This window comes from Elephantulus edwardii, unplaced genomic scaffold (genome assembly GCF_000299155.1).
Source record: "Elephantulus edwardii isolate Elephantulus edwardi_28Jun2011 unplaced genomic scaffold, EleEdw1.0 scaffold00039, whole genome shotgun sequence".
NCBI classification, from domain to species: domain Eukaryota; kingdom Metazoa; phylum Chordata; class Mammalia; order Macroscelidea; family Macroscelididae; genus Elephantulus; species Elephantulus edwardii.
In genome coordinates, this window is record NW_006399789.1 from 9,297,245 (window position 1) to 9,311,637 (window position 14,393).

The 14,393-nt window shown below is 41.5% G+C and overlaps 1 protein-coding gene across 8 annotated transcripts in view; it reads right to left on the reverse strand.

The window, feature by feature from the left end:
* MYB (v-myb avian myeloblastosis viral oncogene homolog) overlaps nt 1–14,212 on the reverse strand; it is a 56,011-nt gene extending 41,799 nt beyond the window's left edge. For all 8 annotated transcript variants that reach the window (XM_006884959.1, XM_006884961.1, XM_006884960.1 and 5 more), the window contains exons 1-7: nt 13,982–14,212; nt 9,463–9,580; nt 7,107–7,178; nt 3,916–4,008; nt 3,434–3,654; nt 1,539–1,773; nt 270–350 (exon numbers count right to left, since the gene is read on the reverse strand). In XM_006884959.1, the coding sequence (XP_006885021.1) occupies nt 270–350; nt 1,539–1,773; nt 3,434–3,654; nt 3,916–4,008; nt 7,107–7,178; nt 9,463–9,580; nt 13,982–14,004 (843 nt within the window). In that variant the 5' untranslated portion in view covers nt 14,005–14,212. The remainder of the gene's footprint in view (nt 1–269; nt 351–1,538; nt 1,774–3,433; nt 3,655–3,915; nt 4,009–7,106; nt 7,179–9,462; nt 9,581–13,981) is intronic.
* Between the last annotated feature and the right edge of the window lie 181 nt (nt 14,213–14,393).

Here is a 14,393-nt window from a genome sequence, read left to right on the forward strand (position 1 = left end):
TTTCTTCCTGCAGAGTAGCCGGTGGATTTGAACTGCCAACCTTTCAGTTAGTAGCCCAATACATTACGCATTGCACCAGCAGAGAATTCCAAGGCAAACTCGCTTCAGAAACAAAGACAGTCAGAGCGTTACCCCTGCTCCTTACAGTCCCCTGCTCCTTTTACTTTAGTGGGCCAGATAGTGAGATGAAAAACATCAAGCATTTCTTAAAATCTGTGCCTTTGACAGTTACCAAGTTTCTTTAGGAAATGAATTCAGAATGATCTTACCTGAATGGCTGCAGCAGCTGGCTGTGGAACATTGACTATATTTACATGTAACGCTACAGGATATGGAACATGACCAGGGACCTAGACCAAAAAGGTAAAACAAATGTGAATCATTAACTGAAGTTTTGCTCCAAAATTGAGAAAACAACGCCTTGCTGGTAAGTCACCCAACAATTACAAGGGTATTGCAATTTGAAATGTAATCAATTATGTGAAAGAGGGGAGATTGCTACCGCATAGTGAAGAAAATGTGACCTTTACATCAACTTTGACAAGAAATCTTTCTAAATTAAGAAGAATAATGAAAAATAAAATAGAAATTGAGCATTTATGAGCATCTGAGAGAAGTTATGATGAGGAAAATTGATAGTATTAGCTGTTTTAAAAGAAAAATATTTTTCTTTTTCATTATAGGTTTTAATGATAAACAGAAACTCTTATGAGTGCATTACCTGAGACTGTTCTGGAAAGTCTAGGGCCAAATGTATGAAATATATACGGAAAATTAAAATAGTTTATGAATATACTTTGCATAGAATTTGGATATAAGCTCTGTATATTAGAACAATTTTCACTGTCTAGCATCATTAGTTTTCAGATTCATGTTGCATTGTCTCTCTTCATTTTTCCTTTTCTACCCATAGTGAACTACTTCTTTGCATAAGCATCTAGGAATAAAAAAGGAATCACAACAATCCAAACAAAAAACAGGGGGAAAAACAAAGATGTCAGATAGTCAAAGGCATAAAGCTCTTTTCTGAATCGGGAAGAGTACAATCACTTAATGAATTCTCAAATCCAGACATTTCTGTCAGATTCCTGTCAGAATCAATCTTACAATTATCAGAATTTCAGTTCTGATAATTACTTTTCATTTTGAAAAAGAAACCAGTTAGACAACAAATGCATTTCCATCTCTTCATTCTTCAGCAGCACCTTGCTAAATACACATCCACTCAAGAGCTTACTTCAAATCAGGTGGGAAGTAGCAAGCAATAATGTTGACGTTTTAGAATCAATCAGCTTGGATTCTAGTCAGCACTATCTCTATGAACTCTGGACAAAATCACATAGCAGCTTCATTTCTGGATATATTAATCAGGGAAAGCAAAAACCCCTCACCAACCTCAAAGGGCTTAGGGTGAGATCAGATCAAGATCAGGGCTATTAAAATTGTCTCTGCAAAGTATACAGCTGTCAGGTGGTACTATCACACAGAGCGGGAATAAGCAGGCATCTCGGTAAGCTAAATTCCTGGAGATGGCTTACATTTTGAGCTTCAGGAATGTGGTAATAGGAATAGTCATTGTTAACTGAGGGCTGGCCAGGTGGAGGGAGCTGAGCTGAAGGTGGAGCATGAGGAAAACCTAACAAATGACCGTTCTTCTGAAAATTTGTGGCCACCACAGGCTGACTGGCCTTGGACGACTCCTGCAGATAACCTTCCTGTTCCACCTTCCGACGCATTGTAGAATTCCAGTGGTTCTTGATAGCATTATCAGTTCTGCACAGAAATACATCACAGAAAAACTTTACAAACCAGTATTTCAATAAAGATTCAAACTCAATGACAGAACACTGTTTCTAACAGAGATCTAAGTGTTGGAGCCACTAATAGTTTTCATTCTTGTTTGACCATTTTGATCTTCTCTACCTCCTAAGATCAGGCTTTCTCTATTACCTGACTTTTAAACACATAGATTTTTCTTAATTATATCACTGGACTAGAGATGCTTTTCTATAAATGTTGGTATCTTTGGGCCATTGTGTTTTCTTGATAAAGGTCTATTCTCAGCATAATAGCCCATATGTTCATTCTAATTGTGGGCCAAGCCTCTAGTCCTGATTCTTCTAAAAATGCCAACTTCCTTCTCTTAGAAAATCACTCTTGAGGGTGTGACTTCAACCGGCCTACCAAGCACATACAGTAGGTACCTGGGGAAATTGTAGAAGGATAAATCTGTGACTGGTTCACTGTCTACTCTATTATCTCTTACAGCCCCATCAAGAAATTCTGAGTCAAGAAAACTCTCAACTTTTGAAAATCATCCAAAATGTTCCATAGCCTGACAGGCGAGGGTAGAAAATGGATCCCATGAGGAAAAAAGTCCTAACTCTCAAAATATCTGTAGGCTGCATGGCAGGTTAATGAAAGTCTTTCAATTATCAGGAAAACAGTTTCTCAATTTAAAAAACCGTTTTAAGCCTCTTTTTTACTATTTCATTGGGGGTGGGGGATGTAAGCGAAAGAAAGAGGAAGTTGAGTTGCCCCTTTAATTTTTAGAAGAATCCACAGCATATCCTCTCTGGCTAAAAGAGGCCCTCTTTCACCAACCTCTGAAGTTCTCTAAGCTGACACCAAACTAGATGAAGGAAATGCTACAGAGTGTCAAGAGGCTATCCTAGGCACTGCCTCTTTGAAATGACCCTTTCTCCACTTTTGGTAAGGAAGCCCAAGAAGAAAAAGGTCAACTATTGTCTATCTTACATTATTCCTGGACTGTAATGAAAAAGTTGACAAATTCAACAAAATCTGTTTACTATCTAATGTTTTGGTGGGGAGTATGGACGGGAAAAAAATGTTTCCATGACACCCCTAATGAACCAGCTTGTTTTTGCGTTTGTTTCCTTACACATAAAACATTAGATGGGCATTGTATTAAAATCTGGAAGCTATATGATAATTTTAGAAATATGGTCTTACTTAAAATAAAACAATGAGTAATGAATGCCAGTATTACATAAAATGATGGCCAAATTCCTTCTGGTGTCTGAATCAACTGTGTGAATTCAGACCAGAAATAAACTGCCCTCAGTTTCCAATGATTTGTTTAGAATTGGGTAGTTTACCAAGTATGTTGACATTCATTTCCCTTGATCCTAACTTTTCCCCGATGTAGTGAGAAACCTTTGTAAATGGAGAAAAGGAAGCTAAAGTAGAAGTTTAGAAGACTGGTCCAGTGCTTACCACTAGAAGGATCCTGATCTTTAGCTCAAATCTCCAACCACATAAATTCTAAGATCTCTTAAAAATGACAGCTCAGGTTCATCCAACGAAATACCATCAATGGATTGTAATCCACTCACCATTCACTTAAAACAGAATTTCCAACACCCACTCCCTTATTCTTCCCAACCAATATATTTTTTTGACAGAGTATTACCGTCCAGGCAGTAGCTTTGCGATTTCTGCCCATCTGTTCCCCAGTCTCTTGTGTGCCTGGTAAATAATTCTGTCTTCCTCTTCTGTCCAGGAGGTTTTCTTAACTTCTGGATTCAAGTGGTTATGCCACCTCTCCCTACATTGTTTTCCAATTCTCCCCTTTAAGTGCTTGGCAATAACAGACCAACGTTTCGGACCGTATTTCTGTACAAGCTCTATCACCTTCAGATAAACACACAAAAATAACCTGTGTTTTAATGTTACATAATGAGTCAGTGTCATAATTCTTCAGTGTTACAAGATCTTTAGAAAAAGTCTAAGAATCTGCATTTATTTATGGGAAATATGGGCATTGGGTCCTCTACTCCCTGTTTGCACACTTTATCTGTGTTTGGTTTTTTTTCAAGGTGAAGACATACAACAAAGGTATCTAGGGAATATTTTTTAACTGTGACTCAATACACCAGTGAAAAAGGAACTTACTCTCTGATCTTCTTCTTTGGTCCAAGGACCCTTGATGAGCTCAGGGTTTAAGACTTTCTGCCATCGGTGCTGGCACTGCACATCTGTTCGATTCTAGTCCAATAAAATAAAAGATGCACTGTCACATTGATACAACTTAATGTGCTCATGAAGACTTTGTTCCAATATGAATTATACACATCCAATACACATGAAGACATCCAAGAACATGGGAAGGCATGGGTGGTGAGAATAAGTGATTCTTACTACTTATAGGTTAAAAAAAAACACCCCAAGACTCTATCAAGTTGCATCTAAATTGGACTGTTGGTCTCCCATCATTTGAATGAAAGGAGCAGATCCTGCATTCGCACCTTCTCATCTACCTTAAAATCAATCTTCATCTGTTTCGTGTGAAAAGTGGCGATGTAATCTTAGTCTTGTTAGAGAATCACAATGAATTTAATGGTGGTTGGTTTGGGGTTTTTGTGTTTGTTTCTTTGTTTGGTTTTGTTGTTGTTGTTTTGTTTGTTTTTTTTTTCAATGGAAAGCTACCCTAAGAGGCCAATGTCTGCCTCCCATTTGTACTGATGTTGTTGTTTGTCATTGGTTTTATGTGCTGTCAAGTCCCCAGTGATTCATAGAGACCCTATGCACATAGATATGCTCAATTCAGGGCCAGGATTTATAATGCAAAGAGAATAAAGATGAATAAAAGGTAGGTCCTACCTTTCAAGAGCTTAAACCTTTATAAGAAGGGGGGAAATATAATTAACTATAGTAGAAGGCAAATTGTAATTCAGACTCAAGAAAAGACCAATGTAAAAGGATACTGCGATGGAGAGAGAAATGTTCTGAGGAGAGATTCTGTCTGCTGAGGAAGAGTCAGAAAAGCTCTTGAGATGAAGGATGGGCAGAACTCTAATTGAGAAGTAAAGGGAGACTATTCTAGGTGGTGGGGTCGTCAGGGACAAAAGCCCATAGGAGAGAAAGCAGAAATGAGTTTAACCAAATCTGCTCACAGAGGGGAAGTAGGAAACAGAACTGGAGCAGAGTGTGGGCTGTAGGAAGGGTCCGGCGTGCCAGTCAGGTTGAGGCAGTTTCATTTCATTTGGGAGATGCTAAAGTTGCTGTTGTAATTTTTTTTATTTTATTAATTTTAATGAAAGTTTACAGAGACTTAGGGTTTCCAGTCATTCATTGTTGCACTTTTCGCCCTACCCAACCCCTCCCCCCAATTCACTCTTCCCCTTGAAAAGAAAAAGATAAACTTCTTCATTGTTATGCAATCTCTCCCCCCAAGTCCACTTCACTGTGCAGCCTTCACTCTGGACTTTTGTAATGATAAAAATATCCATTCATAGACCCCTTTTAAATAGTTCTCTCCCTCATCTGTTTCAATGCAATGTACATCATTCCTCCCCTCCTTTTGTCTTCCCTCAACCCTCGTTTACAACAGTAGCCCTATGCAATATTTGTCCTTTTGTGACTGAGATATTTCACCCAGCATTATGTCCTCCAGGGTCATCCATGTTGCATAATATTTCATGAGTTCCTTGTTTTTCAATGCTGCATAGTATTCCATTGAGTGTATATATAAGAGCTTCTCTATCCATTCGTTTCTTGATGGGGCTGTTGCAACTTTTTAAAAAATAATGGATGGCTGAATAATAGGAAGCTTGATCAGCCAATAGTGTGTGGGATAAACTGGAACATAGAAAGCTACAAGGAGGGTCAGCTAGTAGTGGGATCACTGGCTGGTGTCAACAGGCTGGTGTCAGACAGCATAATAAGTCACAGAGGCGCCCTCCATGGCCTTCCTCCTACACCAGACCATTATTATTAGCACCAATTTTAAATATAAAATATTTGATAAATATCTTTATAAAGTAATTAAATGTAATATTGCCAAGATTGTATGAGAACTAGAAACAAAATTCATTTGTAGAATCCTTCTGTATTAATTACATTGTTAGTTACAGCATTATGAGTAACAGTTGAAATACTTTTAAAAAACTTTCCCTTTGTAACTATTACTGCAGTCTCAGATAGCTTTGCTGCAGGTTCACCACTTACCACAATATTGTAGCTAAACCATTAGAAAATCTGACAAAATCGCGGGCTATTAAAACACCAGCCTCAGCCTTATCCCTCCATGTCTCCCTTTGCTTAGTATTCTCCCAAATAAAACTCCTTTTTTGCTCACATTAAAAACAAATGAACAAGCAATGTGGACGCAATGAAAACAACAGCATGGAGACAAAAACATGTGATTCGAGGTGGCCTTGGAATTGGCTAATAACCATCACTCTGATTAAAGCGCGTAAGAAAGGTCAAAAGGGAGTTCAAAAAGTCGCATAAGTGAGGCTTAAAGAGATTCTTTTTGTTGTTTTAACTAACCACAAGGATATTTTTTTTTATAAAAAAATACATTTTTGCTGAAATGCACAAAAATTGTAGACATTTTGGTGTCACCCCTCTGACAGTGTCTCTCGGTGCGGCCCACTTTTCCTGCACACACGAACGACGCCAGTGATAGGAGGGCACTGCGAATGCTTAGGTGAAAGGGAGCAAGCCTAGCCTTTGAGAATAAGAAGAAAGTGAGTCGTGACAATGGAATTCCAGATTTGTAAGATACATACTTAGTAAATGCTTGGATATACAGGATGAGTCAGAACTGACTCATAGCTGACCCTGCACGGATTTCCAGGACCATATATTACAAAGGAAGTAACTGACCATCTTTACTCTGAAGCCACTGGTGTAGTCAAACTGCCTGAGAGGGACAGCCGTGCAACTCCCTATAGAAGATGAGGGTGGGGTGGTGATATTTTGAAAATGATCCAAAAATTCTAAACGTGGGTGCCAAAAAGCATGGCTCTTGACCAAAATAGGGACTTTAGAAGACGCTAACTCTGGAGAATTATCAAAAGCTTAGCCATTTAACATGTACTAAATCATCAAACACTAATTTATATTACCTTGATAAATGAAAACAGAAAACAAAAAGCAAACTTTTTTAAAAGTTCTAGAAATTCTTTAGCAATCTATCTAGAAAGTCTAATTACTTTCAGGACAATATACTTTGCTGATGGGGCATTTCTCCACCATAATTCTTACATGTAAGTAAATGCATAATATATCAATCTCTTCTCAAATATCTTTTGAACACTTCCCTCCCACAAAAATAAAAGAAATATCTACTAACTTACCGGGAGGTAATTGGCAATAACTTTCCAGTCATCTGTTCCATTCTGTTCTACCAGCTTCTTTAATTTTTCATCCTAGAACATTTAAAGGTACTCCTGGGATATCAGTCATTTATTGATTCAAGTCAGAATAAAGGAGGAACCCAATCCAATAATACAAATGCAAGGGGGCGGAACTATCAACTCTCCAAAATATCTAAATCTAATTGAATTTTAGGAAGCCAGTATTAATGTAATAGAGTGGCTTAGAACATAGATTTATTTAGAGTTATACTGATTAGAGTTTGAATTACACAGATTATAGCTACTGATTAGCTATATAAACTTCGGTATATAATTTTGTCTTTCTGGATCTTAGTAATGTCATTTATAAAATGGGAAAGCTGTTATATTCAGGATTATTTTGGGAGTTACATATAGCATAAGGCCTGCCACATATTAAGTACTTAATATATGGTGGCCATTAAAAGTCCTACTTTGTGAAAAAAAAATATACTCCAGTATTATATTTAGAAGATGTTTAACTATTTCAAAAGGACCTCAAGTGCAAATGCAGTATTTTCAGTGAGCTCAACCCCTTTCACACAAAACCTGGAAAATCACTTTCCAATTAAGCTTGAAAGGCATGCACGAGGTAAGAAAACAGTTCTGGGATTGTATCAATATGTTAGAAATGTTAAAAGAGCTCACTCTTGCTAGAACACAGAGTGCACTAAATGTCAGTGAGCAATCTGTTCCTTTAGTGTCAAGACTGTCCACTGTCCCTCCCACTCTCCAGTGTGCTTCTGACTGATGTGTTCCTTCCAAATAAATGACGACATGGTGCTCCTATAAAGGCATTGATATTCACACGCAGTGTGGGTCACTGGTGTAATACAGACACAGGAATTAGGAACTAGTGCTCATGAATGAGCTTCTGTATCTCTAAGGATCATTCAAGTGCACTTCCTATGAGCATTTCCTATTAGCCTTCCAGCCAATAGAGGGTCTAGTTTAAATGAAGCAGAGTGGAACGAAATTGAAGAACTGGTAGTCCAGTGCGTTATATGCTAGGTTGCTGACTGAAGGTGCCAACAGTTCGAATCCACAGGGTCTGCTTCAGGAGAAAAATGAACAGGCTCCTCCTTTTAAGATTTACAGCCTCAGAGAGTTGCCAAGAATAGGAATCAACTCAACATCAGTGGTTTAGTCCACATCCTAGCATTAGTGCAAAAGAGATACTGAGAACATGAATTAAAAAGAAACTTCTCACACATTAATAATTTTGCTACCTAAGGCAATGAGTTGAGTTTGAGTTGATAAAGATTCTGTTTCAATAAAGTAACATAAAAAGAAATCTTAGGTGAGCTCTGGTGGCTTAGTGACAAGAAGCTGCACTGCAATCCCAGAGTTACGCGCTTCAAATCCACCAGATGCTCTGCTGAAGACAGAGGATCAATCAGTTCCTGTACCAGTCAGATTCAATTTGACAGTACACACATTAAAAAAAAAAAAGAAAAGAAATCTTAGAGGCAGACACCTCTCCATCACTGAATGCTTTTAGAATATATCCACTGTGGTCCAGTCCAACTCACTATGTCCCTATATATAGGACAGAGACATCTTAAAAGGTTTACAAAGTTGAGATCTTTATAAAAGCCAACTGCCACATCTTTGTCGCATGATGGGTTTGAATGGCCAACCATTTAGATAGCAACTGGGAATTTTAACCACTGTGCCGCTACTGTATCTGTATGTGATCTACACATATCTGTATGGGATCCTATGTAAGATATATCTAGAATAGGAAATGAATATAACAAGATGAGTTCTCTGAGGGATTTTCTTCCCCCTTCTTTTTAATTTTGTATTTGGGAAACAGAAATTTAGTAATTATGGGAACATTTAAACATTTATTCATGTTTCACCTTGTGTCAAGGAATTCCGGGTGTGAAAGAGACAAAAATGAGCAGATGAGCCCCCTGGCCCTTCGCAGGCCTGCAGTCTCCCGAGGGAGACATATACGTCACAGCAGCACTAAGACCTAGGACAGGACATGAACCTAAATATGTGGGAGCCCAGGAGTAGGCATGAAAGCCTGTCTGGAGAAGCTTGGGATGGTCTCACAGAAGAGCTGATGTGTGAGTGGTGAGGGATGTGGGCCAACACATTAGGCTTAGGGAAAGTAAGGAAGAGAAGGCCTGCATGGAGCTGAGCACACAACACAGGAATTGGTGGGAGGGGAGCAAAAAGGCCCCAGTAAGATCAGAGAGAGCCTGCTGACAAGGCTCATACCTCCAATTTGGTTGAAATTTTGTTTTTCATCACTCAACACACTATATCTAGGCTTGTCCTAGATTTTGGTAAAGTGGTTAGTTACCTCTTCCCTGGTCCACCTCGTTTTTCCCAAATGACGCTTTCCAGACTTGGGAAGTAGCCCATCATAGTCATGATCACACATCTCAATGTCTTCATCATCCTCATCACTACTGTATATGCTGCCAGAAACAAACAAACAAACAAAAAATGGGCAAACATCAGCTGAAACAGGAGGATTTAAACTATTGGATTACAAAATGTCCACAAAAACTCAACAATCTTTTCAAAGGTTATGAAGAGAAAACCCTGAAAACTTGCACAACAAGATTTTGCCCTGCATTCTGTTGCTCTGGCATTGCAAACTGGTTCTGCTGTTATTGGTATCCACAGCTACGGCAAAGGCCCTGGCACTTTCTTATTGCTCTGCATGTTTAAACCTGTTGTTACTGTTAGACCAGGGACAAGTTACACATTTGGCAATCTTCCCACCAATGAAGATTTAGGTTTAGAACTTAAAGACAATAAAAGGAACAAGAGCCCATGTCCTTTATATAAGAACACACTCCAGATCTTTGGCATATGTCACATTGTTGAAGTAGTATTTCCCAAACATGGTAAACAACTCAATTATGTGATTTCAATGAAGTTGGTGATTTATTAAAAGAGAAGGGGGGAAAATCAAGTTGTAATACACTCAATAATATGATTACAATCATCTCTCAAAGATTAGAGGATTAGAAGAATCTAAGAGGATAGATTTAAAAACCAGAGACAGGCTAAGACCATTAAGTGATCAAACTGTTTTGTAAATAATATGATGATCAAACTGTTTTAAACACAGGCAGGCAGGGTAAGTGCAACGTGTGACTAAGCTGACAGCACTCAGTTTCCAAAGAAACAGTGAATAATTAAGCTGCTTGCTAGTAAGAAACTTACTTACTCTTTTGTTTTTACTCCTTCTCAATGAATTGTGCTTGAAATATCCCAAAATATACCTAATTCAAAACTGAGGGATTCCCCCAGAAGAGATATATAGATTTAAGAAGAAACCACAAGTGTTTTAAAGAGTCTCTTATATTAAAAAAAAACAAACCTCAAAACAAACACACTTTTGAAATAACAAAATATTTGATGTTTATTAATTATATATTAAATAGATGAGTTATTTCAGATACATTTACTAGTAATTATAATTTTAACTATAAAACTTAAAATATGAGGAAAATCATACTATTATAACTTCTCTAAAGAGATTGTAATATTGATATAATGATATCATTAATTGGATGGGAAATATATCAATAGGAACCAATAGCAAGAAATATACCAAGCAATATCATAATGTAAATTAAATTATTATTTAACAAATAAACTTGTATAGTCACATCAAGTTTTATCTTCTCAAACTAAGCGTATTATTACTGACCTCCTATAAGTTAAGCGAAAATACTTGTCCAAAGTCCCCAATTTGTTCTAATACTTTAAGCCTATTATTTTGAGCAACAGTCTGAAGGCCCAGGGTATGTAATGACTGGTAGGATGTGATCCAAATTTAAAATGTTACCACACACACACACACAAGTCCACTCTGATGTACACATAATCTGTAATAATTTCTTTCATTGTCTATCCTTTTTTAAAATGTTATTAATTTTAATGAACATTTACAGAGATTTTGGATTTTCATTCATTCATTATTGCACTTTTTTCTTTACCCCCCTCCCCCCCAGTGTCTATCCTTTAAAACAAGAGCCCAGCTAGTTCTTCATACTGTAAATCTGTTCAATAAGAATGACAGTAGCTTTACTTTTATATAAAATACAAGCATCATAAAGAAGAAAATATGATCGTATTTAGGACTGTTGGACAGCATCATTTTGAAAGCTTTAAAAGGCAACTCCCAGGAAAAGTCATAAATCAAGTGGCATCCCGGTAAAGTGTCTGGGCTAGCAAGAAAAATCACAGTTACCTCGTCATGGGGTCTTTGCCCTAACTACTTTTAACTTTCTAAGTTTCCCTGGATCTGGAGATCACACTTTCAGAAAGAAAAATTTTCCTAACTAGTACTTGGCCACATCCCTCTGGGAAACTACTTCAAGTTCAAGTACAGCAACTTGTTCACCTGCCCACAGGGGGCAGCCGACATCAGGTGAAGGAGAGGGAGTCAGAAGAGGACGCAAAGGTGCGGGCCAGTGCTGGTTCGGCCTCCATCCAGGGGCCAGACTTGGACAAATCACTTCCTCTCTCTTAGGACTTCAAGTTCCCTCCTCTTGGTGCTTGGGTTCAATTTCTAAGGCACTTTTCAGCACTAATAATGGGTAATTTAATTTTCTTTTAGTTTTCTCTAAAAAAGTGAGCCCAGAAACAAAGGTGTAAAGGCCTTGAGGGGTAAGGTGCTGTGACTTCTGCAGGCCCTAAAGGGGCCACGAGGCGGGGTGTGTGTGTGTGTGTGTGTGTGTGTGTGTGCAGGGGTGCAGGGAGAGTTCAGGGATCTCATTCAGTCCGTCCCCGGAAAATCAGCAGGCTGGGGTTCGCCTTTGCCAGCATTTCCTTGCTCTTAGATGCCCAGGTCGCTTCCGCAGCATGATTAATTTCTACTGAGGACCCGAAATAACTTTTCCTTTATCTGCTCAGACAAGATCTCAGACCCAACAGTCAGAGGACTTTCAAAGGCTGATTTCAGGCTTGATGCACTCCCCACCTGCTAGACCCGGTGTGGTTACACGAGTACAACTATGAATATTACATTCTGTCAAGGAAACAAACCGTGCAAAGAAACGAAAAAGAAGAGGGGGGCACAGGGCTGGGAAGAAGGAGGGGAGCGGGAGGAAGTGCCTTGCGGCTGCTACCGTGATTCTAGAAAAGGGGTTGGGACTCATTTCGCTGACCTGGTTAATAATCTCTGCGGAGTTTAGCAAGAAACGGCTATGGGGCCCGCAGCCGGGTTTCTCCCCCCCCCCCAAGAGACAAGTTCAAGGCTCCCACCCCTCCGGGGCCTCCTCCCTTCTTGGCTACCTGGGTGCAGTCGGGAATCCGCCCCGCGGGGGCAGCCGCGACCTTGGGGTGCAGGGCCTTTACCTCCTTCTTGTCCCCTCCTTCCCTCAGTTCCAACTCTTAATTTTTTTTTTTCTTTTAAAAGGATATTTTAAAAGGACTCCCCTGCCTGTCACTTATTGTGTCTCAAAAGTGAAGGTGCAAACCTCTCAAGGGGTTGTTCCTCAGTCTGTGCAGCTAGGTCCCAGGCAAGGCACAGCGACTCCAGGATCCCTCCCAATTCACCTCCGTATCCCTCCTGGGGACTCCCTGGCCGGACAGGCCCTAGGAAGTCACCATAGGTCCACCTATGCTCTCTGCAACATCCCAGCGCCACGCGGGATCAGTGACTGCTGATCGAAAGCCAATAAATATAAGAAAACTCAAGAGCCCAGAAGCAAAACGAGCGAACGTGCTTTGTAGTCACGGGAATAACACTTGACTAGTATCTGCCCGCTCTCCCGGCTCGGCCAGGGCACCCTAAGGTGCCAGGCCCCCAGCGCAGGAGGTGCTCTGTCCACGTGTGTGCGTGCTCGGCACCCAACCTACCGCCCACGGGAAGGGCCCGCAGGGGCTGGGTCCCGGTTGCATGGTAGAGGCCTACGGTGCTGCAACTCAGGTCCCTTGCCACACCGTGAAGACAGTGATGGCCATGGGATATCTTCTGCCCACGATTGCTCAAAAGGGAGCTCGCGTGAGTCAGGCCGGGAAGTTGGGAAGACCAGGGGAGCTGCAAAGCCAGCAATGACAGTTCAGACGTGCAGCTAGCCCCTTCATCCTCGGTCCCCTCTTTCCACCACCCGGCCTTAACGCAGGGGATTTCACCATCAGCCAAGCGAGCCTCCCCAAGTGCCGTGACATGTGCAAGGCGGGCGTGTGTCCCTGTGCGCGCGCGCCTATGCAGTGCCTGCACTCGAAATAAAAGGACTCAGGAGGACTATGATTCGAAATCTTCAAAATCCAAGCTTTAAGCCATTTGCAAACATAACAAGCCGTTCCCACCCCTGAAATCTACTTTGCAGTCGTCTGTCAGCTGACACTTCTTAGCCTCCACAAAGAATGAATGAAATTTACATGAACTACCTGCAGCTATTAAACAATCCGACATCTTTCCTGATATCTGCCATATGCTCTGCACTTCCAATTCCAAACACATCTCAGTGCACTCAGAAATTGCTCAGAGACTCCCTCGCCGACAGCGGGGACACCAGCCAGGCACCTGATGGAGTCCGTGACGCTGGTGGGCAACTCTGTCCTCAGTTGGAACGTGCAGCTTTGCACCCCCCCCCCCAAAGCAAGGTATCCCTGTGCAACTTGCAGAAAGAACCTCCAGGCGTCCTCCCCAAAGTCCAGCTACACTTCCCCAGCACAAACGCTTTGATCCCCAGGTCTCTGGAGCAGCTGTGTGACTGCCTGGGTCTGACAGGGTCTCCAGTTCTCACTGGATCTGACAGCCTTGGAGAAGTAGCTAGAATTCCCACCTGCTCTTGGACGCCTCCCGCCCCGAGCGCTCCTGCCCCGCGCCATCCACCCGGGCTCCCCGTTACCTGTGCCGGGGTCTCCGGGCCATGGCGCGGCGGGCACGGGGCTTGGTCGGGCACCGTGGGGACCGCACGGGGGGCTGTCGCCTCCCGCTGCCCGCCGCCTGCCTGCGTCCCTCCCCGGGCTGCGCAGCGCCGCTCCGCACTGGCCAGGCGAAGTTTCTCAGGAGAGAGAGGAGGAGTAGGAGGAGGAGGAGGTCGCAGAGGAGGAGGAGAAGGAGGAGGAGGAAACAGGTTGATATTAAAGTATAAACTCTGTAAACAGAGATGCCATCAAACAAAGAGCTTTGGACACTCCCCCTCCCGCCAAATCTGGCGCCCCTGCAGTGCGCACGCGCCCTGCCCGCCGCCTCCGTGGTCGCCCTGGCTGCCGCCTGCGGGGTGCTTGCCCGGCCGCCCCACTCCCAGTCGGCGCCCG